Source organism: Rhipicephalus sanguineus, chromosome 2, assembly GCF_013339695.2.
Source record: "Rhipicephalus sanguineus isolate Rsan-2018 chromosome 2, BIME_Rsan_1.4, whole genome shotgun sequence".
Taxonomy (NCBI): domain Eukaryota; kingdom Metazoa; phylum Arthropoda; class Arachnida; order Ixodida; family Ixodidae; genus Rhipicephalus; species Rhipicephalus sanguineus.
The window spans coordinates 19,627,829-19,653,881 of NC_051177.1; the positions used below are offsets into that span (position 1 = coordinate 19,627,829).

At 50.8% G+C, this 26,053-nt stretch overlaps 1 protein-coding gene across 1 annotated transcript in view; it reads right to left on the bottom strand.

Moving 5' to 3' along the window:
• Positions 1-26,053, bottom strand: part of LOC119382492 (AF4/FMR2 family member 4-like) — a 178,224-nt gene that overhangs the window by 20,865 nt on the left and 131,306 nt on the right. Inside the window, 2 exon segments of the mRNA XM_037650203.2 lie at positions 1,716-1,771; positions 5,515-5,566. Of these exon segments, the coding sequence (XP_037506131.1) occupies positions 1,716-1,771; positions 5,515-5,566 (108 nt within the window).

Sequence of the window (26,053 nt, forward strand, 5' to 3'; positions counted from 1 at the left end):
TTTAGCTCATCGCCTGGAACTAGTGCGAAAAACGTAAACCAATATTCTCTTCTATTTCAGCACATTGTTTCCAAGTGAGTTTCCCTCTGTTTAAAGCAACGTCAAGTGCAAAAAAAAAAAAAGGAAAGAAAAAAGGTAATTTGTGCGCGGGTTAGCGCTAGCTGATGTGCCTCAGCTCGACGACGCGAACGTGTACTGGGGAGTCTTTCTGTGATCAGTGCGACAGCAGCAAGTTGCCATTCATTATAAAATGTCCTACTGTAATCTAGGCTGGCGTCTGAATAGCCGCGGCCGGCAAGACGACGTTGGAAAAGCGCACGGTGAGAAACGGGGAATACGGTGGCGGAAGGGAGACGAGATACATGAAAGCGTCTACTTGAGAAAGAGGCGCACTCCAGAACTCGATCGGCCAGCCACGAACGGTAGACAATAAAAGTTGCATAGTATCGTAACGAAACGGATCTAGCGAATCCATCACGCTAGGCAGCAGCCTAGAATCCCGTTGCTGCCTCTCTCGCGCGCGAAGAGCTGAGAAGAAGCTTCCTGCTTCTGCAGCGAAACACTGATTGGCCTCTTCCGCGAGCCAATCACCGGAACCGCTGACGTAGTGAGCGAACCGAGCGAACGCCCTGGGAAAGACGCCATTGCAGAGGCATCGCGCACGTGGGAACAGACTGCGACGAAATAACGGTCCTAAAGAAGTAGCGACAAAATACGGGCGCAACGCCGGTCTGTTGTACAAGGCGGGGCCGCGCGTCCGTTTGTCCTTGATCAGAAAGGAAGAATCGGACCGTGTTGCATACACGCGACTCCCTCCTGAAGGGGCAACCTAAGCCGCCAGCGCAGTCGTTGCCCGCGATTATGCAAAGGTGCCGACAAGATGCAAAACATCGTCACGCTCGGCAACAGCGGGGAAGCAACGGGACGCAATACAGCGCACTGACGCTACACAGATGACTGCATGGTATGAAATGTCAATGCGGTAGAATAGCGACGATTTCACTCGTATGGGAATGCGCATAGGCGATAGCGGTAAGTACAGGAGGCTGACTGAACACAACCACACGAAAATGAAATCTACTTGCACGCCAGCCTCATTTTCAATTAAAACTCTATAGCGAAAATGCCTTAAGTAAAATATCGCGTAAGCTCTAAATACAGATGCTCAGTAAAAGTCAGGGGCGTAGCCAGAAATTTTTTTCGTGGGGGGGGGGGGGGGGGTTTCAACCATGCTTTTTGTATGTTCGTGCGTTTGTATGTGTGCGCGTATATATATACGCAAGCAAAATTGAAAAATTTCGGGGGGGGGGGGGGGTTGAGCCCCCTCAACACCCCCACCCCCCCTGGCTACGCCCCTGGTAAAAGTATTACGATATCTGTTCGTGGGGCAGAGCCACGAACTCGCCAATTTCGATCTTTGTTATTTACAGACTTCCCGCATTTTTTTTTCGATATCCGGCTTCCTAGATCTACTAAAAGCGAATGTTATCTCTGAAATCTAACAAATTTCCCTCAAACAGGTCGAGGGGCTGTCTTAAAAAAAACAACTCTGCTTTACTTACACTTACGTAGGAAAATTGCATCACAATAAAGCTCCCCTTTTTAACAGCACGAAGAAAAGAAAAAGTTGTCGATCAGCGAGTTCGCAATATGTAGACACAATTTTACTACAGCACACATCGAGTTGGTATGTGAAAGATTGCTATGTAACTCACGGGTTCTTCGATATGGAGAAACCAAGCGAAGACGACGTCTTGCGAAATGGCGGCTCCTGAAACGGGGGAGAAAGAACAAGGAGGGGCTCAGGCACAAAACACTGACGCTAAACCGCGAGTATGGAAGGAAAGAACCCACAGCTATAAGCCTAAGCGTTCCTCGCAAACGGCGACAGTACGTATTAAAAGGAAACAATGCCAGTCAGGCTAAACTGCTTTTACAGTTGCTTCAGGTGCTTTGTCAATTGTACTGCCGAACACGATAACGCATTTACTCATCTGCTACAAGACATCTCGCACGTTTACCGGTAGCCTCAACCTGTACACATTACAGAAAAAAAGGTGACCGATCACTTTAAGAAATGTTACTCCTCCAAGAGAGTAAACGGGCAATTACTCAGAAGTAATCTATTACTTGTCCTTACTCTTCCCTTTGTATAAACGTGCAGTAAATAAACCGAAAGAGCTAGCCCGTCTTTTTCACTGCGTTCTCTGCATGCTTTCACACTTCATTTTCACGAACGATAACCTTTCAAAATTCAATTTTTCGCCGGCCATCTTCCCTCGTTTCACAGTGAAGACGTCTGCAGCGACAATGAAAACCCGCTCGATGTGGGCGCTGGAGGGGAGAGGGGGACGTCGTAACGTACGACAGCCTTGCGCATAAAAGTATGACATTACAATGTTGCGATGCCCTCTTCTAGGTAATCTAAGAAGCTGGGACTCGGTAAAGCCAATGAAAATATGAAGTGCCCATCGCTACCACGCCATAGCTACGCCGATTCGATTAGTCCTTTTTGTTTTAGACCTTTTTGTTTGGTCCCTCGTTAAACGAGGGACCAAACAAAAAGCGCCCGTGCTGGCCTGCAATCCAAACATCGACCAGCGCGAGGCTGCCAGTTCGTCAAACGACCGAACAATTTCGAAGCAGGGAAAGCTGCGTTGCCTGTTCCAGATTTCCGTCAAATACACAAATTGATTATCCGAAAAAAAAAAATCAGTGAATTGGTGAGCGGTACCAGTATCGCCCACTATTTCAATGATTCAAAAAGGTAATCGATCGACTTTAAAAAATAGCTAAAAATGTAACTTCATGTTTTCCCTGCGTCTGTTGAAAAAAACATGGCGGAGGCGCTTTGCTAAAACTGGTAACTCCCGTGGCGTTTGAAGAACAGCACACTCAGTTTCTCTCGCCTTTCGCACACACTACAGCAAAACATATCTACGACAAAATTCTAACGCGCGCCGGATGCTGACGTACGACGAGAGTTGAATAACTACAACGCAATAACTCAGCAGACAAGAGCGCACAGGAAACCAAGCCAGTGAAGCGCCGGCGCCGCGGCGATTAGCGTCCTCGGCGAAAACAACCGGAGATACCCGAACGCGCCCGAGGGGACTTTCGAAATGCGTCCCCTCTGCTTGAGGCTTTCTCCGGCACGGCCGATGTTTCACGTGCGACCGCGGAAGGCAAGCGGCAGACTGGCGAAGCGGCGTTTACTCATTCAGCGCATTCGCTGCAAGGAGAAGGTCCGAAGCGGCCACGCATCGTGTCTTGTTGAACGCATGTGTGTGTATGTTAAATGAACGTAAATGAGAGCTTAATTCAATTGAGCGAACGAATGGAGCTATCAAGGCGATAAGTTCAGGAATTCCTAGAACAAACATTTGCGGATGATATCGACCTTCCGTGCAAAAGAGAGTGGCTCATGCGCATGCGCAGTGCCGCTGACGCTTGTTGTTAAAGTACATTAAGCACATACTCTAATAGAACTAAAGCCGTACACGCTTCACAAGAATATATGCATTACTGTCACTAACGGCAACAAGCACGATCGAAACAGGAACTACAAAACGTCAAGATGCATTCTTGCAGATTTCTTGCCACGGTGACCTTGAACATGCTGCTGTAAACAATCATTAAATGTAATTGCACAGGCAGCGTCAAAGCTAATAATAATATATGGGGTTTAACGTACCAAAACCACGATATGATTATGGGAGACGCCGTAGTGGAGGGCTCCGGAAATTTCGACAACCTGGGGTTCTTTAACGTGCACATAAATCTAAGTACACGGGCCTCAAACATCTTCGTTTCCATCGAAAATGCCACTGCCGCGACCGGGATTCGATCCCGCGACCTTCGGGTCAGCAGCGAGCTCTCCGTGTACGCTAAAATTGCGAAGCTTTTCTCTCGAACTGCAAGAATCTGCGGTGCTTGTCACATATACTGATCGATTCAATGTCCAAAATACCAGATTATAAGACACTGCGTAGTTTAGAGAAGAATCATTTCGGCCACCAGCAGAATGTCCTTACACGGTCGACTAGCGCAGTAGTATATGGCGAACGCTAATCGTAGCCGCTGGAACAACGCACTACGACGGTGCGAGACGCCAGAGCAATTGCGTATAGCCTCCCAATCAATCACGTCAAGCTGTTGTCGACAGCGCAAGCATGACTCGAGTGGGCGAAACATCACGTGAAAGTAGGAAGAGGCCTGCCAAAATAATTATTACGCAAATTATACGCTGTCAGCGCACTTGTTGCATTTGGAAAGGTAACGCCATCAGTGCAGACGAATATGTTTCTTCGCAAGGACGTGTCTGACGCCGCGCCCTATAATGCTCACGTCCCTGCATTTTCTAACGGAGCATCGTAAAATACGCACTATCGGGAACAAAGGTGCCCGAAGCCCTACATGTTCTCAAGCTTAGAACATAGCCGCTACTTGAATATTTCAGCACATAGTAGCTTTTTCCGAGCTACATAGTTATTCCTTAAAGGGACACTAAAGGTAAATATTAAGTCGACGTTGATTGTTGAAATAGCGGTCCAGAAACCTCGTAGTGATATTTTCGTGCCAAGGAAGTGCTTATTTCGAAATAAAATCCCGTTTTAGTGGCCCGCATCGCGTTAGCGCACTTCTAATCACCCGCCTGAAAGCGGTCTTTCTCACGTCACTGTTGCCGTGCCCAACGTTGCCCGCCTTTACTGCGCGGCGGCGTGCACTGGCGGCGTGCACCATTCGGGCATCCGGCAACATCACATGCATGCGGCAGTTTGTCGAACTTTCTGTCAGAGCGACTTTCCCCAGCGCGCAAAACACAAGCGGCAGTACGCGATACCGAAACTACCACTGATACGCGACCGCGTGAGCGAAGCAGGGCGCCGGGCGAAGCGCAGTTCGGCGAAAACGGAACTTTTGAACCACGCGCGCCGTTCTCCATGGCAACGCCAAGGAAGTTCTTTTTTGCGCTAATCAAAGAGAAACGAACAAGCAGCATTTCATTACATCTCTGGATGCACGGAAGGTTCTTTTTTTTATTGCAGCTAGTTTGATTATGACTGATTAATTGTAGTCGGACTCTCTCACGTCATCGGGATCATTTCCAAAATGTCCCGCTCGTGGCGCTCATCGTGTGATACACGTAGCTTAATTTCTCGGTAAGTAGGGCACTGCTGTTGATAATATTGCCGTTTTAGACATTGTCATACATTGAGCTTTAACTCTGACATAAATTGTTATTTGCCTTTAGTGTCCCTTTAAATTGGAAAGTTCATGCATTAACCGAGCAGAAATCAGCGTTTGCCATAGAGTCTGTGTCCTGGAGAATTTAGTCTCTGGGTGTACGTAAAACCATATGCGTATAGAGCGAGTACGTAATTGTTTAGGTACATGATATACTTCGGATGAAGGGACAAAACGGCTCGACTCGATACAAAGCACGAGTTGCAAAGCATTCAATTCTGGAACACAGCCGCGGACGAGGTCGGCGCTGCTGGACAGATTGCTCACCTGCTCATCGTCGCTATCGCTCATCTCCAGGTCATCCTGAAGACTGCTGCCCCTGCAAGTGATTGGGGGTGGGGCGGGACAAAGGAAAAAAGAGAATAGGGGCCGGAAAATTATACACAGCGCCAACAACAGAAAACAACAACTACAAAGGATGGTGCTTTATCATATAAATATCGAGGTGCATTTTTCTAACCGAACAAGTACATTCAAAGCGAGCACATGGCGAAAGCATTTGGCTGGCTGGATAGGAGCACTGTTATCGTTCGTTTTTCTTTTTCATCACTATAAGGAAAAAGCAAGTGCGAGATTCCTATCTTTAAGAGAGCAAGAAGATCGAACTAAGTTGGGGACTCAAGTTCGACGCCATCGTGAAAGTACAAAGCTGCGCAGCACTAACTACTCAGTCGAAGTCAGCGTGTAAGCTCATCGCCCCATACAGGATACTGGCGAGGCCCAGTCACACAAAGCAAAGGCGTAGCATAGCTTTACGACGTATTTTTATTTTTTATTTAACAGTCGCAACTTTCAAGCGCATGGCCATGAAAACTTATTTTACTATTTGGTGCAATCAAAATATTCACGCTTTGTTTTGTGTGCTGTAGAAGCACCAATCCAGTTTGAAAAATCCTGTGCAATCGCGTGCACTGCGGACAGTACCGGGTGTCACTTTATGTGTACGTATAGGGCTGACGCGATGGAGTTTGAGTACTGTGGCGGAGCTGGTGGCGTGCGCCGAAGTTGCTTGGGTAGTCAAAATGGACGCCGACGGCGAGTTACACAGTTCTCAGTTGCTTTAAGCGTTTACTTAATTTTGCACCTAGTTTTCAGGCTCAAAATTGCTTAAAACGTACGCAGGAACTTGTCCGCTATGCATGCAGAGTCTGAATGTTTGACGAGCGATCCCTGCTTAACAAACCGTGCCGAAAGCAGGTGGTCTGGGCGACGGCTCTGAGCAGCGCGCGGTCCCGAAGCGCGGTCGCCGCCGTTATTGTTGCGTGGTTAATTGCCTCGAACATAGGGGTAAGGATCCTAATGTGCGGTTTTACTGGTTCCCTGAAAGCCGTACGAAGTGGAGCGACGGAACCGCTGGATACGTGCCGTCCGACGCGTGAAGTGAGTACGCGAGCAAACGTGGTTTGCACGTAACGTGCTGATTACTTTTCGTACGCGCGTGCACTCGTTATATATGTATATTCCTGTGTGCAGTCCAGACGGCACGCCGTGGCTGCCGACGGCGATCACGAGGATATGCAGCCGGCATTTCGCGCGAAACGAGAAAAATGATGCCATGAGCCACCCTGCGTATGTGCCAACGATTTTTCCGGCAGCTTACAGCCGGCTGCTTCCAGCTGCCGGCTGTAAACATTGCGCGCCGTCGCTTCTCGACCGCCACGCACGCTGACAGAATTTGACGAATTCCCTAGAAGCAAATGTTGAAAATTACGACTGTGCAGGGGAAAAAGTGTGTTTGCGACTGAATGCGGCAGAAAACGGCACACGACGCGAATGCGCTCATTCGGGCCGCCGACGGCTAGCCTTCGTCCTGCACCTTTCTTGATTCCGTTTCGTCGTGTAATGCAAATCATGTCGGCTTTCTTACAGCAATCTTTCGTTAGCACTGTCGTTAATCGCGCGAGCATGCCTCGTAAAACTTAAATCGAGTTCAACGTGTATGAGATTCGCTGCACTTGCGAATTGCAGCGCGCCGAAATGGTTCCTTTAATCTCCTGCACGTCGTAAAACATACTGACGTTGACGAGCTTCTTGCGTTACGCAGATGCTTGGACTGAAGAACTCAGCCACGCCAGAAACTGGCCGAGATCCAAAGCGCAGCACAACCGACAGCGGCGGCTCCTTGCTCTGAGCTTAGTGCTGCATGCGGCCGCCAGTCTGACTACTCGAAACCAAAGAACTTGTCGTAGGGGGCGCTTTTTAGCACCGTTTTCGCAGCGCCGCTGGGCAGCCAGTCAGGCCTATACGTTCGCTTCATTGCTGATCACTAAGGCATGGTATTTGCGTGCGAAGCTCTCGGATGTGCGCTCTGTTGCTTGTTACTCATTCTGTCAACTCGGAACACACGTGAAATTTTGTTTTGGCGTCTGACGCGCCGTACCATACCATGCGCTGAAAGCATCGTACGTTTTAGAGGCTGTGTCGTTCAAACGAAAGGGCAATAACTTTGTTGTTGTTATCGGACTACGTGATGTATGTATTGTGCGGTGTGCGCTCGCTGCGTGCTGTGTTGTGTGCGCACTGGAATTAAAACTTTACGTGCACGATCGCGTATACATACAGCGGTGTCTTCTTTCGACGTGAAGTTAGGTCAACAAATAGGTTGGCGTTGCGCCGAATAGCTACTGCGCTCACTCATACACACGAGCAAAGAACTGCTAATCGGGCAATAGATCTGGAAATGGGCTACAAGAAAGGAAAGAAAGGCCTAATGCCCAGCGAACGCGTAAGTCACTGCTAGGTGAGTTCGAATCGATTGAGGCAGGGGCTGAATGTTTGATTACGGCACGTACGGTACTTTCTGTACTGTTGCATAAAAACGCTCCCGAAGAACTTAGCACGCAACGCTCGGGCCTGCCGCGCACGAACAGCCTGGTAAACGTCTGCTTGCAACATTTACTGCGTGCGAAACGCTCAATACGCGCTAAGTTTACGCCTGGACTACAAATCCGAACAGAAGCGAACCACCGCGGAGAGCACGCCGCGGGCGCTGCTGTTTTGTTTGCCCCATATCGGTGTGCCCATAAATCTGACGTCACTTTCGCCACACTTTTCGCAATGCATTGGGATACGATAGGGCCTCTCCTTAGTTTTTTCCTCCATGCATCGCCCTCGATACATTTTGCTGTATACTGGCATGATATTCCAGTCGCCACAAAGCAAAGGCGCTGCCAGAATTTATTATTTATTTATATTTTTTTTTTGGGGGGGGGGGGGGGGCTCTTTGATCTGAAATGGGGGCCGGACAGGCTGACGCGGGCGTCGAGTGTCATTTAGTGTTTTGTATGCCACGGGGAAAGAAAATTCTTGGGGGGGGGGGGGTTGGCACGGGCCCGGTGCGCCACCCTCTGGCTACGCCACTGCCACAAAGGTGCCGATAATTCAATAAAGAACCTTGTAATTACTGTCAACAAAGAACTGTTTTTCATATAGTTTACAAGCCACTTGTAAGTCTGTCCGACGCTCTCTATATACAGGACACTTATCGCAAGTTTGCCAAGAGTCAATTTGCTTCACTAAACCGACTGCAATGTCAGACGTCAGTGACTGCAACAGAAGTTCAAAACGAAGGAAGCAAGAAAAGTGGACCGGTCGCGAGTATCCCTTCCCTCTCTGTCGCATCAGCGTCACACGCACACCAGCAGACACGTCATCCGTATACCGAACGAGCATGCCACGCGCCGCACACAAGCTGCTCGCATTAATTACTCCTAATGAGTCCAGCTCGTCTAGAAGCCCACGCACGAAAGCACCGCAGGGACGACGAAAATGAAACGGAGCACCCATTGATTAATGCCCCCTCGCAAAGCTGCCCGTGCCACTTCCGTTTCTCGTTTGCGACATTTTTCGCCGCGTATGCGTTTCGCTTTCCCCTCGGCCCGCAGGGGCGTGCGGAGGATGCGGGCAAAGTCGAGACGAAGCCGCCGCACGCGAGGGACTCTTTTGCGTGCCAGCGATCTTGGCTTCCGTGCGCCAGCACTCTGTTTGAACAGCCAGCCTTTCGCTCTTGGTACAGCGCCTGTGTTAACGGCGCAACGCGCTTGTATTGTGGTCGGATGTTTCGCATCGACTCGTGTGCACCCCCCAGACGAAGAATAACACGAGAAAAGGACACCATCGCGCGGTCATGTATACGGGCAGTTTTCCCGGAGAACAATAATTCCCCGATAAGGCGAGACCGTGGTCTGCCGTTCGTCAGATGCAGACGGTGGGAGAGCACCGTTACTCCGCCTCACTGATTCCGTGCAGTGCATCGAATGCCACGGGAGAAACAATCAGAGGATGAACTATAACAGTCACTGGCGACATCGAATATTCCATGGTCCTCCGGCATAATTGACCGCGGCATTAGTAGCGTGCAATGGTCCAGCCCTTACGCAGCTGAAGGTGAAAGCGGTACGACGTAGGGCGCTCTTTAAAATTCTTGCTCGCACTTTCATTTCTATCGCTTTGTTCATTCTGTCGCACTCAAGTTGAATGAACACGGCTATAATGCCGGCAAAGTCTATCTTCTCTTAAAGAGACAAAACCACGCGATGTGTGCAATAGAATGCTTAAGGTATGAAGGAAGAACAGGAGACGACAGCTCCTAAGGCATCTAATACAAACAAGGGAGTTTGCTCCAAAATGCGTTTACAAACTGCGCTGCTTAGGGGTCGCAAAACAAAACAAACTTCTCCGAAAACAGAACGCAACGGGAAACATTCAAGATGCTGTGTAATCTCTCATGGATTATTCGCTTTTTATTCCGGCGCCCACCCTGCAATTGGGGCTGCGAAAGCACATAAACAATTAATGGTAGCGCATTCGACATTATTGGGGCAAGCCAATAAATGATTAGAGATATTACGTCAATCTAAAGGGGACGTGCGCCACCTTCGGAAGTATGTTACACGAAGATGAGCGAAGCCAGTGATCCCTGTAGAAGACCACGCGAAAGAGAGTGCGACTAGCGTTAATGTCAAACAGCCTCGAGCCCCAATAAGGGCGTCCTCGGCTGGTGCCAAACAAAGACGCGCTGGTTTTGCATGCAGGTTAAGTCGGCAAGAGGAAATACGCGGGAGGTGAACCACACCCTTCCAGGAATACCACACCCTTCCAGGAAAAATGTAATACTCGCAGCAGTTAACCAGGTGGGCCTCCAAATGAGTGGATTAAAGCGACACGTTACAGATGTGAGTCGAGCAAGCGGTCCGTGAGCTCGAGGCACAGAGCCGTGCTCGTAGCGGCAATATCGGCGTCGTAGGCAGGGTTGCCAGGTCGAAAAGACAAAAAATTGCCAGAAAATTGGGGAAACTAGACAGAAAGTAGCCATGAATGTGTGAAAAGAACTGTGATGTTCCTATTTAAATGACTAAATGAGACGTTATTGTATAGTTATTGCAGCAGTCCCTATCACTGCACTAACCAATTTTTGGTCTGTTCTCTCCTTTATGACTTTTAGTATGTGACACTTTAATATGTGTTCCTCCTGCAATGATCTCAAATGGGATGGGCATTATTGTTGAATAAATAAATAAATAAATAAATAAATAAATAAATAAATAAATAAATAAATAAATAAATAAATGCAAAAGCTTTCTGGCGAAAATGTAAGTAAGTACAGCATGACCACTTCAAAATTAGTATTTCTGAGATTCAGGCTTAAATTGTTCACTTTAGCAATCGTTTCGTGCAGGATGCAGAAGTTGTCGCAAAAATGAGACTCTCGTCATGCGTCTTGAATGTCTATTCTTAAAATGAGTAGAAGCAACAGCCTCGTGTTGACAATAAAAATGAGTACCGCGTAAGCGTGCTCAAAATCGCAGTTCCTGAGATTGACGCATAAATTGTAGTCACTTTCGCAATGATCTCTTGCGTGATGAGCAGTTGATATTCCTCAGCCACAGCTGGTTCGTGATCCTATAGAAAGGACACAAGCACTTGGTCAGATATTCGATTGCTAGTGTGATGCTGAGCGCCGTGTATGCGGTTTCGATTGTTGCGTTCACTTCCAATTATGCTTTAAATTCGCGTTCAGCAACAGGTGGTCCGCAAAATGAGGCCCCCTGCAACAGTTTTCTTTGAGACCCAGCCACGTACCCAAAAGCCTTTTCTTTTGTGTAATACAAGTGTCAAATTCAATTTTGGGAGCTTTAAACACGCCTTGGCCTTCATGTTTTGATATCGCATACTCGAACGCCAGCGACTGCTACGTCACCAGATATTGATAATTTGGTTCAAATCGAGGAAACAAGTAGCCAAAAACTAGCCAAGTAGCCAGCAACTTTTTCTACCGCCACCAGCCTAAAAAAGTAGCCAAACCTGGCAACCCTGGTCGTAGGACGACATGCGCGAGCCAAATACAAACGACGCGAAAATGGGAAAGCATCCAACCGCGTTCGGTTTTCCTTTCACCCCCCTGCGAAGCGGTCGGCCAAGCGCGGCGTAGTCCGCGAATCAATAAAGCAAAGCTCTTTCGGAACAAGCCGACGGACAGCAATGATTGCGCCCCGATGTGCCACATTTAGCCGATTCATTAGCGGCGAGGAGCGGGTGCGCTGACGAGGGACGCCCATTTGTTGCGCAGTTAAAGGGGTAAATAATAAAACACGCTGTGTATAAGCGGCGCGGGTAGACCTGGATTATGCGTCGCGGAATGACGGAGAGGGGGCGCAAACAAAAACAAAAATCCGGTATTAATTACGAACGACCGCGCCGTGTCCAGGCATGCGGTTGCCGGGTGGCTCCGGTTCTAAATTGGCCCGTGACAAGAGTCGCGTCCCTCGCCGTGCAAGCGCCGGTGCCACGTAACGTGGCGTAGTGACGTCTGCACGCGGGGCAGCAAAACGAGAGGCTGCCGCATCGCATTGGTCTCGCATGCGTGGCTCCCCTCAAGGTCGGCCCGGAGAAGGAATGGTCCACGGGGATGAGGGGTGCGCGCACCCGCGTGCACGAACGACACTTGGCGGCAGCAAACGCCACACAGTTTCCAATCCCCGCCAATGGAAAACCGCGAGAGGTCGCCACGCAAGGTCAGGTCGAGGACACGCGCACCGTGAGTCGTGTAAACACCTACGCGGTCTGGAGCGGCGCAGCCGCGAGTAACTCGTGAAAGGCCTCCGAGTACAAACGAACAGTATCGAAACAGCCGGCCGAAGGCGTCGGGACATTAAAGTCCTCGCCGTCAAACAATTTCGCACGCGGTTTCTAAATTCTTTGAGCTGAAGCTGCCAGAAGTGTAATCAAGACAAACGGACAATTGAGAGGGCTACGATGAGACATGCCGTAATATTGCTTCATCTCTGCGGCAGTTCTGGCTTGATGTCCGCGGAGCGTCGCAAGGGCATCTGGTTTGTTTCTTGAATCACGATACACAGCCTGCTTATGCTATACAAGAGACACGTTCAGTAGAAGGGATTCACGGCGCAACACATTTCGATATGAGCAGGGAGAGTGGTACTTCGACTATATTGTCCGGCGAGTGCTGCTTATGCGGATCCACCGCACGAGGAAACAAGGTGGGAGCTTGCTCGCGAGTATCCTACCTGGAATGGAACGCAATAACAATCGTGTACACTGCTTCGTGACGCAGGTACCGGGGGCGGCGATAACGTCGCTCGTTTTCACAGAGCGCTATCCTCCCTCGCCCTCTTCTAGGCACGAGACCTCCGAACGAGGCTGCAAGCTCGGGACGGAAGCGTTTAACCACGAGTATGACGCAGCTGCGTTGTACCCCGTGACTACGCAAAGAAAAAAAGCAGCGACGTCCACTTGCCCTAGCCGACGACGAGAACCCGGAAGATGGCGACGGCGCCGTAGGGTAACCAGTGAAATTGACAATGGAAGGACTAATGCTTGCTATTGGAATAGCCGTTCGCACCTACTCCGGCCTGGCACGAACGCTCTCCTGCTGCCCGACACACAACGCTGCGTCGCGAAGACGTGAACTGCCTCGCACAGAGAGGGAGGCCCGTGACCACGTTCTCTTCGCACATTAGATGGGCGCCAGATGCTGGCGTCAACATTTCGAATGCCACGGACTTGACATCGGGCTGTATTTTCTCGCCCCAACTACACGTTCCAACCACGGAGCCATAAGTGCAGAAAGACAAGAACCAAGGAACTCGATCACTAAGCCAGCAAAGATTACGGAGCCAAAGAACGACCACGCTATCACGTGAGAATATTACAAAAGGGGACTTCGGTGGCAAGCGATTATTGCCAGAGAGAGCACTACAAACTACGTTATCGATTAAGCCTCGCTGGGCGAATGTAGACCGATTATAAAGTGGTCAGAGATGTGATACGAACACCGGGATCCCTTTGGCGAGTGGAACTTGTTAAGTTAAATATTTAACCAATTTATGTATGAAAATCGCGAATTTGAGGCAAATTCTTCCTCAGCTGCTGCGACGGTAGGAAACACCTGCCTCGTGATTCAAGTAGCAGCGAAGCGAGGCGAAACAGTCGAGCCTCTTTGAAGGATTTCGGGCAGGCGCCCCTTTTCATTGCGTCCCCTTTTACGGCGCAGCACGCGAAACATCTGTTGCCAGCGACAATCAGTCACGCTGGGCGCGTGACGCAAGACCTACGCGCGCCAAGCACCGCCTGCGCAGGCACGTCAAGTCCCTCGCCGCCGCGCCTGTTATACCTCCGAGACTCGCTACAATTAACGAAAAGGTGCACCGATCCGCGTTGCCACTGACTGAAGGGGAACCTCCACGAGATCGGATGTCCGCCGCATTGCGCGATCAAGGGCAGCAGCCCCTATACGTATAAGCACCGTCGGTGGGATTACAGGGATTATTCGGCGGATTATGGGGGCCTGTCCGAAGGGTTCGATCCAATGTGGCTACATGAGAGGGGCATACAGTGAACGGTTAATGAGCACGGCGTGTTCTCAAAAAGACCACACCGGGTGAGGTTAGTGACGTCATGGTTTCACCATCAGCGCCGTTACTTCAATCTTCTTGTGTACTATTCATATACGTGTTCGCCGCCTGAGGGCACACCAAAAAGGACAGTTTTATTTATTTGTTGGTTGGTTGGTTTGTTTGACTATTTGTTTACCCTCAAGGCCAAATGCATTAAGAGGGGAAGGGGGCAAAAATACAAGGGAAAATATAAAATGCAGCGAGTAATGATACCAACGAGAAATTGCTTCTCAAGCGTAATGGTAGTCCACTCAGTTCCTGTGCGCGGTTTTGCAAATGCCCTTTCTCCTTTCCCCGTATTAATGTAATTTTTTAGGAGAGACCAAGACATCACTTTAATATCGCTGTTTCTAAACCGAGCCACGAGGCGTGCAATTTCGTACCAATAAAACAAACAGCAATGAAATTATTTAGCGTCGCGAACTGGCGGTGAAAAATACAAAGTGATAATAAATTACAAGGGCGGATGGGTTTTTAGATGCGAGTGCACGAGAAGACACGATGCACCTGAAATGTCGGCAGGTTGATTCAAAGCATCGGACGCACATTTATTAACTGCTGCGGCAGCGTCGCCCCTGGGTCAAACAAGTGTCCGAAGCGCAGTCTGCTTTCATTCCCCGCTCGCCTGAGCCAAGCGCACGCGCGAGCACCCGAACGCCGACGCTTTGAGCATGTAGGTCTCGAGCTAGGTTCAGCGCGGTGAGGACCGATTCGGAGGGCGGCTCACTTTCGTGGCACGTAAACAACGCTCGCGTAAGGAAGAGAGGAACGGAGTCGTCTCCGCCAGCCCCAATGGGCGCCGCTCGGCGTCTGCCACGTAGTCGCGCGCGAGGCTTAGCGACAAAAATAACGGTCCCGGAAAGGGTTCGCCCTGAAATGAGGGAGGGCACACACACTGCACACACACACGGGCTGCGAGCGCAGCGGGTGAGCGGAGGCAGTGGCGTAGAAGAGAACGCGCGCGGGGAGGTTTGCGGGTTGACCGCCCTTCGTCCGGCCCCGTGGACCGCGACACGCCACTCGGCAACCGGGGCCTTTCTTTTTGTCGCGCACACGCCACGGAGCGTAGCAGCGGCGCCGCGGCTGCGGCACGGCAGCGGAAAGCCCGCCCACCCGCTCGTGTACTCGGGCTGCGAACACGACCGAGTGTCACGGCTACGCCCGACCGAAACGGGACCCAATCAGATATCACAGGTTTCGCCTGTATACGCTGCAGGACTGCAACCACAACGAGCAGCAGTTGCAACAATCCCACGACGTAAAGCGTGCGCAACCTGCAAAGGCGGCTCTAAGAAAATAGGCACGAGAAACGTGCGTCGACTACACAGCGCGCGTGCCGCTGCCATTTCCCGGAACGCGCGCCCCGAACCTTCGCAACAAAACTCCAACAAACTCCACCCCTGGAACCCGAGCTTTGCATGTAGCTCGCCTGACGAGGCGTGTATTCCAGGTTCGAACGATCCACAACCGCACGCGGGGTTGTTTAATCTCACGAGGCACATTCTGGAATGCGCTGCCACGATTAGGCACCTTTTAAAGTTGGATTCACACAACGGACGCCTTCGCGAACGAGTCGGAGACGTCTCGATTGCAGTGTTAAGAAAGCCAGGCTTAAAAGAAACGGGCGAGCCGGCTTTTTGCGACATGTAGTTCTGTTGCGAAACTGGCGCGGCAAGCTACGGTGACTCACTGAGACATAGAGTGAAATTCACACGCGTGGTTGAAAAAGTAGTCAGCGAGTACAATCAGGTTAAAGCTGCGCCAGGCCAGTACTATATATGGAGTGTACTTTAGAGACAATCTAGCATTTTACAGACAGTGAACTGAAGGGGCTGCCAAAACTAAACATTTCAATATACATTCACGGGTGTGCAGTAAAGCGTGCTTGTTTGTAACAGCCTCGCGTTTATGGAGCAAGACCGAAACCGTTGCAAACCTTCGCATCGGGCATTTCTGCGCGCACCAGGTTGTCTGGATTAGCACCGTTTTCAACGCACCTCATTTCATCGTATATATGTAGCGAGTTTTCCGACTTCTGCGCCATAAAAATTGGTTGTCGGTCCCTTTAACATACCACGTTTCAAGAAATTTCCTTGAGTCCATGTCCCCAAAATACCAAAAGTACACTTTGAAATCCGTGACGTCACGCGTGGAGATTTCGGCGCTAAATTTAAAAATGAAACCTTGATATTTCTCCTGTATTAATAAACATATGATGGTGAGATTAACGACATTATAGTTCTCAGGGTACAACTTATCACTCTAAAGTGATTCATTGTTTCACTTCAGTGTCCCTTTAAAACTTTGCTACCCAAACTGTTTCATACACGGGCAGGAAGCCTAACCACGACTCGAAAGTGACACAGCCGGCGCGACTATACGGCGGTCAAGGTCAAGCGACAGCGTCTTTTTTCCTTGACGGGCGACAAAGCGGGCCAGCGGGAGAACGCCGCCACTGGAGCTAGCCGCGCTGGGCCATGACCCTCCAGCGGCGCCTTCTTCCTCGCGAGCACACAATCACGAGGAAGGAGGAAACGGCGCCTACAACGGCGGCACAGCGCACTTAGGTTCAGGGGGCTTCCGCTGATGGCTAAGGGCACACTACCGTCGCCAAAGGACGGGAGGTCTCCGACGGACTCGCCATGAGATTGCGATACTCCACGAAAGGGCAAAGTAAGCAAGCTTGCTGCAATCGACACAAAGAGATGTTCGAGTAGATATCAGACCAAAAAAATAAGCTTCAAGAGCCTTCGTTGCCTTGACAAACGAATGAGATGCGACGCAAAACTAGAATGGCAGGTACAGCAAAATGATGAGGAGCCTCATCAGTTTACATTACGCGATGCTTGTTAAAATCTACTAAGTTGCAATTCCCTGACAAAATATACCCCGGCTGTTGTGCTTCTGATGCAAGGGCCGCTTATCTCTGACGTCTCTAACAAACTGCACAGCGATTGTGTGCGATAAATAAACGAAAATATATCGACGGTCTACTGTGACACGCTGACGAGGACACAAAAGGAGCGGCACTAGTAAGCGGATAACTTCCCTTCAGCAAAGCCCGACGGGAGCAGTATCAACAGTTTCAACAATGCTTCAAGTACCTTGCATGGCCTTAAAATCGCACAGTCCCCTCGTTCCACCACCACTCGCGGAAAAAGTGCACATTACGGGCTCTTTCATACACGACGTTGTAGAATGTTCGACAGACGGATGCCATCAAGTAAGGTGACCAAGACACCTTTGACTGGTTGTTTAGCGTGCTGCTGACGATGACCAGGAACGCGAATAGGGCTCACAAACATAGGAACCGCAAGAACGGAAACAGCGAGGACCAGAAAGAGCAGCACAATCGACTACGAAACGAATTAGACCGAAAGCACAAGGACAGAGAGGCCGTAATCCCACACAGGGCTCGTTAAAGGGGCCCTGAAACGGTTTTGACGATTTTGTACGAACACATTGGGCCGGTAGAGCAAGTCGTAAGGATCATTTACAGACCGATTTAAGCTATGTGCATAAACTGTGTAATTTATTACAAGGCTTTAAAGCTGCGAATCGCCACCTATCACAGCGGCTGGATATGTCCAGTCCACTTCACTGAACCTCCTGTGGGCAACGAACGTCGTCTGCCTGTGTTACAACGTGCTCTGTGTTGACGTGAGCTGAGCGACAGTGTTTATCTCGAGGTTTCTTTTCTTGTACAAAATGAATTGCCCTAGCCGTGTTGTGTACCACGTATCTAGCAATTGGTGACTTGTAGCTGCGACATCGTGCAATGTTTGTGAGGCATCTGGCGAGCGGAATCCCTTCAGCTCGTCGCTGCAATGAGCCTCGCGCTCTCGCTATCCGTTCAGCGCCACGATCCACATGTCTGCGGCTGTAACTTCACCCCTGAAGACGAAACCACATTGCCAGGGTTTACGCTTATCGGTGATCGTTCTCGAACTCTTTTTGTTTGTCCGCATGCTTTTGCAGGTTGTCACCGTACAGGAGAATAAAATAAGATCGACTGGTAGTGTGGCGACACCTGTTGGAGCAAATATTAACCACTCCGCGAGCAGCGTGCTGCCGGGCACACTGGGCCTCCGAGATTGCGCGCAACCTGTCGGCGCGCAATATCGGAGGCCATGACTGGGCGAAGCTCAAACCGTCGAGTGCGCTTATGACAGCGCTGCGATCGCCGGCGATGCCAGCGTGTCTGTGAGTTGAGGGTGCAAGGCAGGGTGAGGAGGAGGGTATATATATAATTGTCCGTAGTGGCCTTGGTACACGGTGCGTCGCTTAATTTCTGGTGCGAATGATTTAGGGATGCTCTTGCCTAAACGCTGACAAAACTTCAAAAAACCGTTTCAGGGTTCCTTCAATAAGGGTCAGCTAGTAACGTTTCCTTGCAGGAAGGAGCGCAATCAGACGCAACAAATTAAAGTCTAGCAATTTTCTCGAGTAAGGGATAAGGTGAGACTGAGAAACAAGGTGTCGCTACACGCAAACACGAGACACTTCCCGATGCGCGGTTGATGTCCAGAGCGAGAGCTTGTAGCCGAATAAGCCCAAGGTAAGTAAGTGACACCATGGCGCCGATTGGCGCCGATGAAGACGGCTACAAGGCAGGCACCGATAGGAATGCGTGGAAGGCAGTCCCATAGAGTGGCTGATGCGAGGACCTTCCTCCTTGTCATCGTAAGAAGACGCATTAGTTAATGACGCGTTGCACCCGTCATCACGAGACTTTGTTTTTGCAGAGGTAAACACTCAGTTACACATAAGCCTTTCAACGAACTCTAATTCAAATTTCCAGGGCGGCGAATGAGAGAGTTTTAGAACTGGGTACGCATGCTATTTCCAAAAAAACAAAGTGCGTATACACAAGAAGTTATCATTTGGCGCATGTGCAGTGGCAGCAAATGCTAACGCAAGGCCCAAAATTGCCTAATCACAAACGCGCTTAGAAGAACGCTGCAAGTGATGGACGGCTGGGAAGGCGATTACGACACACGCAGTAGCTTTTGACATCGTGTATAGAGACCACGTGGAAGCGTTTAAAGCCTCGCTTGCGCGAATTCGCGCAAACGAGGCTTTCACTAAGTACGGTTCCTACAACATCGCCATGAAAGTCCACTCGAGCCAGTTCATTTATATCTCCCTGGGAAAAGTTCGGCGACTGTTCCCATCGAACGGACAACACGACGATCCTTCTCCGCAAGCCGAAGATGTGTGTTCCTCTGTTACCGCAACACACAACGCGACGGCAAGATGCGACGCTCGTATGTTACCCGATTCTCATTCGCCGACGATGGAGGAGCAACGCGCGCGGAAAGCTGACACCGGCGCATCGCGACACGAGGGGCGCGCCGAGCGGCCCTTCCGTTTCAAAGGGACAACGGACGAGGAGGTGTCCAATGTCCGACGAAAAATCGGCACAAGCGGCGACGCGCCTCGCATTCCGACGCTGACGAGACAATGCGCCAGTCCGCGACGTCGATGAGGGACTCGCGCCACGGACGTTATCATAGCCCAAGCAAGGCCAGCCGTTGGAGGCCGAGTTTCTCGGAACTGCTCTGCTCTCCGGAGGGGGCATCACACAGCCTAGAACAGCGCAGTTTCAAATTCTCTTCTACGAGTTTGTCAGTCTTAAAGGGAAACTAAAGTGAAACAATAAATCACTTTAGACTGATCAATTGTACTCTGTGAACTATAACGTTAATTTCACCGTCATAGGTTCATGAACAAAGAAGAAAATCAACGTCGAAATTTCATTTTTAAATTTGGCGCCGACATCTCCGCGCCTGACATATCGCGGATTTCAATGCGCATTTTTCGTATTTTGGCGACATTGGCTCAACGAAATATCCTGATACATATGGTATGTTTACGGGCCCCTCAGAGGTCAATATTCTTTTTTACTGGTTAGAAACAACGGTACGACAAAGTAGATGCCGTCTAATTCTATGACGTCACGACGTTTGGTGCGGGAATTTCATGGCGTCTTGTTGCGCGTTTTCTCGCTTACCTAGTGTCTTCTCGTGGTAGGCGTGGCGATTTTGTAATCGTGAAAGAGTAACTCACTAAATATGAGAAAAACCGTTTTTCTCTTTAGCGTCCTTATAAGTCCCTTAAGTATTGCGAGCACTGGATGGACGCCTTAAACGTATCATAAAACGTAAGCACTGTGCGCATTATATGCATGGCCCCGAAGTAGCTCAGGCCGCTCTCTTTAGGTTCTTTTAGTCTCTCAGGGCTCTATCGTTACTGTGGGACGTTTAACATCATACTCAATCAATGCACTGCACAATTGCCATTCTTGCAAAGATCAGTCCTCACACTCTACAAACGGAATCCGCCTTTCTCGCGCCCTTCCCCTAGCGGAAAAGTCCCGAAACGCCTCTTGATCTCGGATGTCTTCGTTCTGACGATACCAGTTGTCCCGGCCCCCTACCAAAAACCTTACCGAAACAGCAGAGGGCAGCACAGGAAAATGAAAAAGACGGATTAACACAAGCTCATAAAAAGAGAGAGGAGAGCAAAACGACCCAATTAGAGTTAAAAAAACAGAAACAGTTCGCTACACAAAGCTCAGCGACGCAAGAGGTCTGCACGGCGCCGCAAACGGTCATCGTTCGGCCAATAACAGAAAGCTCACAATGGATGGCGAAAATGACGGGCGGCCGCAGAAAAGTGCCGCCGCTGTGACCTGCAGAGAGCCGTCACGCTCAGCGGCACGGCAGCTGTGCGTGTCGCCCGCTGCTCGCGTGTTCGGCAACAGCACAGTGGACGCGCGTGCGACTTCCTCGGGGGGGCTGCGTGACGTGTACCGGGGCACGTCATCGCGCGGTGCGTCGAACGGCACCGACGAAAGCCGAGCGGCATGCTCTCACGCAAACAGCGCGAGCACAACGAAGCCTTCGATTAAGGGCTACGATGAAACGTTAAAGGGGGGAAAAAAAATGAAGCAGTAGTAGTCGTAGTGCTGGTGGAATAAATTTAAAAAAAATTGAGATACGACACCATCATAGAAGAAATAACAACGTAAAAGAAGTGCCCAATCGTCTCAATGTTTTTTTCAGCGCTATTCAGAACTGAAACAATGGCAAACCGCTTGCGTCGCACACAACAGGGATATGTTACACGTTCCTCTCGATGCCATGTTTCACTTGCTTTAGCGCAACGCTTTCTGCTTCGCTTCCTCATTGGACGCCGCAACATTTTGCCACGGCTGTTCGCGAATGTGACAGAGAAAGAAAAAAAAAAGAAAGCAGAGAGAGGGAGAGAGATGAGAAGCGAAATCCGGGCAACAGAGACTACGTGTTACGAAAACCACACGCGCGTCACTGTACGTGTGCGAGTGATCGCCTTGTCTGCTTCAATCTCTGCAGTGTAACTTGGCCGCCTTAATTGAACGCTTACATACACAACCTTCCGTCAGAACATACTTCGACAGTCAGAGATACAAGGAGAGGTTTGGCCATAAACTGCGGCCGCTTTCTCTTTCAAAACCCACGACTGTTTGAATGGACGCGCGAGCCCAAACTCCCTTCCATCGGCGTCGATCGTTTCAGATTTTCGCGTCACAATGCGCTGCCAGTCTGCCTGTACAACACAAAGGCAAGAACGTGCTTTCGAACATCCAAGCGCGGACGGGAGTCCACGCTCCTTGGCAAAGGCCAGGTTTTCGCTTGCACCAGTGGAGAGGGATCACACGAAAACCCGAGCAGAGGGCGAGACGAAGGAAAGCCTGGAAATAAACCGCGGTCGACGGGGCGAGTCCGCACAAAACCAACGAAGAGCGTGAGGAGGAAAGGAGGGGCGGCAAGAAATATGCTAACATGTAAATAACGCATTGCACCAGGCGGGAGAGAGAGTGCGTCGCCAAACCGTTTCCAAGGGCAGCGAACGAAGGGCCTCACCGAGAAATTTCGCGTGTGGTCGCACGGCGACAAACGCACGCACGGGCTAGAAGGCCCTCGATCTGTCCCTACTTTTGCAGGGCAAGGCACAAGCATAAAGAACTGGGAAAGCCGGTGCCGAACAAGAGGAGGCCTGCGGTGACGTCGTGACGGAAAAACCTTCCTGGGGATCTTAGCGGCCAAGAACTGAAGCCGGCTGCACCCACACCACACAGACGCGGTGTCGTGTACGCACAAGTAGCGCAGTTTTGGCACTTGAGGTTCTAACGCACAGGTGCTCGTTCCGTCTTGAAAGGGAAAGCACGAGGGGGGGGGGGGGGGGGGGAGTGACGCAAAACGCGAAAAAGGAAAAACACCTCGAAGAATGGACCGAACAAACGCTTTCAATCAGCCGTGACGAGCTCGCCTCTTACATAAAGCGGTTGAGCTCAAGCTGAACGCACACAATGTCAATTAATTCCCTGTTGTATTCTTATGCCAGCTATTTACTTCGGCTTCGTGTCAATATCTGCCTGCTACAGTTAACTTGTGCTGGCAACTTGCGTGCGAACTTCGTGACGCAATATCATGTGAACTGTATAAAATCAGCTAACCAATCGAAAACGGAAGATAAAAAAAAAACACAAACTGAAAACGTCATTACTTCCTTCATATCACACACCGTCAGGATCGTACAAATGGAAAGTGTTTACTTGCTCAGAACCCATGCGAACTCGCAATTTTACGTGGCGTGTTCCGTTTAACGAATCCTTAGTATAACGTATAAAAACGATGTGACAGTCAAACCGATGCCCAGGCACTGTGTATAGGCGCATAACAAGAAAGTGCCTCAATCCGCAGACAGAGAAGATAGAGTTCGCACTGAAGAATTTAACGCGAGGTGGATGGCATCGCGACCTAGCCACCATCCGTGTCGTGACGTCACTGGCATCTGTTCCGTTCGCTTCCCTCTCGCCCCTCTCTCCACGGCCGACATCTACGCTGGCAACACTGTCGGCATACTCACATGCCGCGGTGCTGAGCATCGTGGGAGCCGATCACGGGCAGGAACTGGCGACCGGTCGTGCGCTTCTCGCCGCCGCTTCGGCCGAGCCGCGCGGTCGACGCTGCGCACGACAAAGCTCCACCTTTCGCCAGCGCCGCCGCCGATGCACGGGGTGCACGAAAAGACGGCCACACGCGCCGTACCACCACCAATAGCACCACAAGCGCTCCGATTCACGACGGCGACACCGCGGCGTAATCCAGAGAGGAGAGCCGAAGACGGCGGGCAAACGCTGATCGACGCCGGAGGAGCGCGCACGTCATCGGAGCGCCGCAGCCGATGCGCCGCCACGCTGCCGACGACGACGTATTCCTCGAGGGCGGCCGATTTTATTTTTTTCGCGCCACCACCGCGGAGAGAACAGCTGCTTCGGCGGCCGGGCTTTCCGGCGACGCCAGGGGGCTGCGGGACGCACGCCGTGTGGGGGGCAAAAAAGCCCGCGCGCCGTAACAACGCGCACGCATCCGAGGATTCCGCCGACGGAGCGCGCGCGCGACACACCCGGATGTGACGTAGAGCGCCTGGGCCCGCCGCCCACGGCGCCATCTCTTCGCTTCCGGCGCATTCCACAACGCCGCACGCCCTCCCCCGCTACACCAGCCGTCGCCAGGGCCGAATCGGAAACGGGCCCCACAGTGCAAACACCAGAAAAAGGCCGCCGGAACAGGCAGAAGAAAACTCCGCCCCAACTCCCGCCACCAACGTGCCACGGGTGGTCAATAGGCAAAGCGGTATCTGCTCCTCTATCGCCCGCATCCGCCTCGTGCAGTTTATTCAGAAAAAAAGAACTGGGGAACCTGTTGAGGCAATGAAGTCAAGTTACGCAAGTACATTATAAGCATTGTTTCGCCCGAGCTCATGCTGCTTTCAAACTAGAAAAAAAAAAGCAGAAGCTCCCAAAGCAAGCTTCTCCACTGAACGTTGGGCAATAACTATGGAGGGACAGACATGAAGCCGATAAAAAGAAATTAAGAAAAAACAGCAGTGCAACGAGAGGATTCCTTAAATACTGCGTAAATAACAGCGAACGCTAAGCTATAACTGCCTTCACCGAGTGCTCGTTTTCTGAACAACCAGACATGGCGAGAGCATGTCGAGAACTTCCGGTAATATGTGCGCCGCAACCGCAAAACCAGCGGTCAGTTGGCAAGGAGGAAAAAAAGAAAGGAAGAACGTAGCGCCAAAAGCCTAAAAATAACTTGGCACCGACAGCAGTGAAAGTACGCCCTTGAAGAGACGCGAAGGAAGCAACGTAGCGCGCGCGCGAAGACGGCTCACGAAGGAAGGACTGCGGTAGCTGCACAAGCTTCTCTTCCACATGTGCATTTATTACAGCAAACAGGACGCAATGGTGAAAGGGTGATACTCCCGTAAAGCCGCAAATGTGGTTATTGCTGTAGGCGCTACAAAGAGCGTGAAAACGAACACGCCGGCATTGCTTGCTTCGGATCGCACATAGCGCGCTTTCTGGGTGCAACGCGAGCTTCACCACCGCTCGGAGGAGGAGGGGCGAATACCCTGTGGGTGGTTGGCCGCAAGAAACAACACCACGACGCAGAAAGAAAACAAGAGACGATTCCCAGGGGCCTGGATATAACTCTCAAACCACCGACAGCGGTAACGGTGACCGAGACAACGTAGCAATAAAATGTAAGCAGCCCGACCACTGGTGAGAGCAGAGAACTCGAGAGAAACAACGCGCCTTGGCAGAGAAACTGCCGCGACCCTCGAGAGCGCTGGCAAAGGAGAGAGGGGAGAGAAGGGCCCCACGGAGGTTCCTCTTTCCTTCCGACGTTCTCAAAGCAAGCCGAGGAGAAAATGAGAAATGATGAAAAATGGATTCGCTCGGCGCGATCAAGAACGAGGGGGCGGACACAACGAAGAAGGGATGGAGAAAGCAAGGAAAATATCAGCGACAATGAAGCCGATATCGAGAGACGTCTCTGAAGCTCCTGCACCGCGCGGACCGACGACCCACAGCATCGAAATGAAAAGAAGCGATGCGTTGCTAAGCGACGACCGATGAATTCACTGGTGGCCGTCAAAGAAACGCGAGGCAACGTGCCCAGCACGTCTGTCGCAACTATATGCACATGGGAAGCGGACCGAGGTGGGTTAGAGAGCGATAAGACTTCAGAATACAAGGACTGAGGGAAGGAATATGAAAAAAGAAAAGCTGCAGGTTTAATGAGGAATATGCAATAAAGGAAAGTCGAGCACAAACAGCACGTGCGTACACACATCGCACTACTCGCGACGAGAGAGCGGACCGACAAGCGAGTCGCTTGCTTTACTTCATGAGCTCATATTGTCCTCCGGCTTCAACCGGCAACCAGTGAGAGCGATGAGAACGAGTGCAATCCGAACGCCCATTCTCGGCTTATGCGCCAAAGGGTCAGGATGTCGACCACTGCAAAGAGCGAGCTAACAAGATGAAGCGCCTTCGACTTGCTTCACAGAGCGGACAAGTCGGATCACAGTCCTTCTAACTTAGCCCGGGGTCGGCGTCTTAGTGATTACCCCTTTCCACCTGATTCGCCGGGAGCTCGCCGATCGGCCGCGGCGACAACCTGACCGCGCCGCTGGACGTCAAGAAAGGACCCAACCTACTCGGCGAATGAATTTCCGCTTTCCGGACCCTTTTGTAGGCGAACGCTCATTCATGCTTGTTATTTTGAGCTCTTCTCTGGATGAGGAAGGAATAAAGGACACGTCGGCGTAAAAGGCGGACCATCGCTTAAACAACGTTTCAACACGCGTTTTCATTTTCGTCGCTTCTTGTGCTGCAACGGCCTTCCTGCACAACCAAGTGGAGCCGCACCGGCTGCTTCGCTACAACAGCTCGCGGGTTCGATCTCTCCCCCTCTTTTCGTCGTGCTTTTTGAACCTCCTGTAGGGCACGTCTTGTGCGCCCAGTGCACTTGAAACCATCCGCAGTG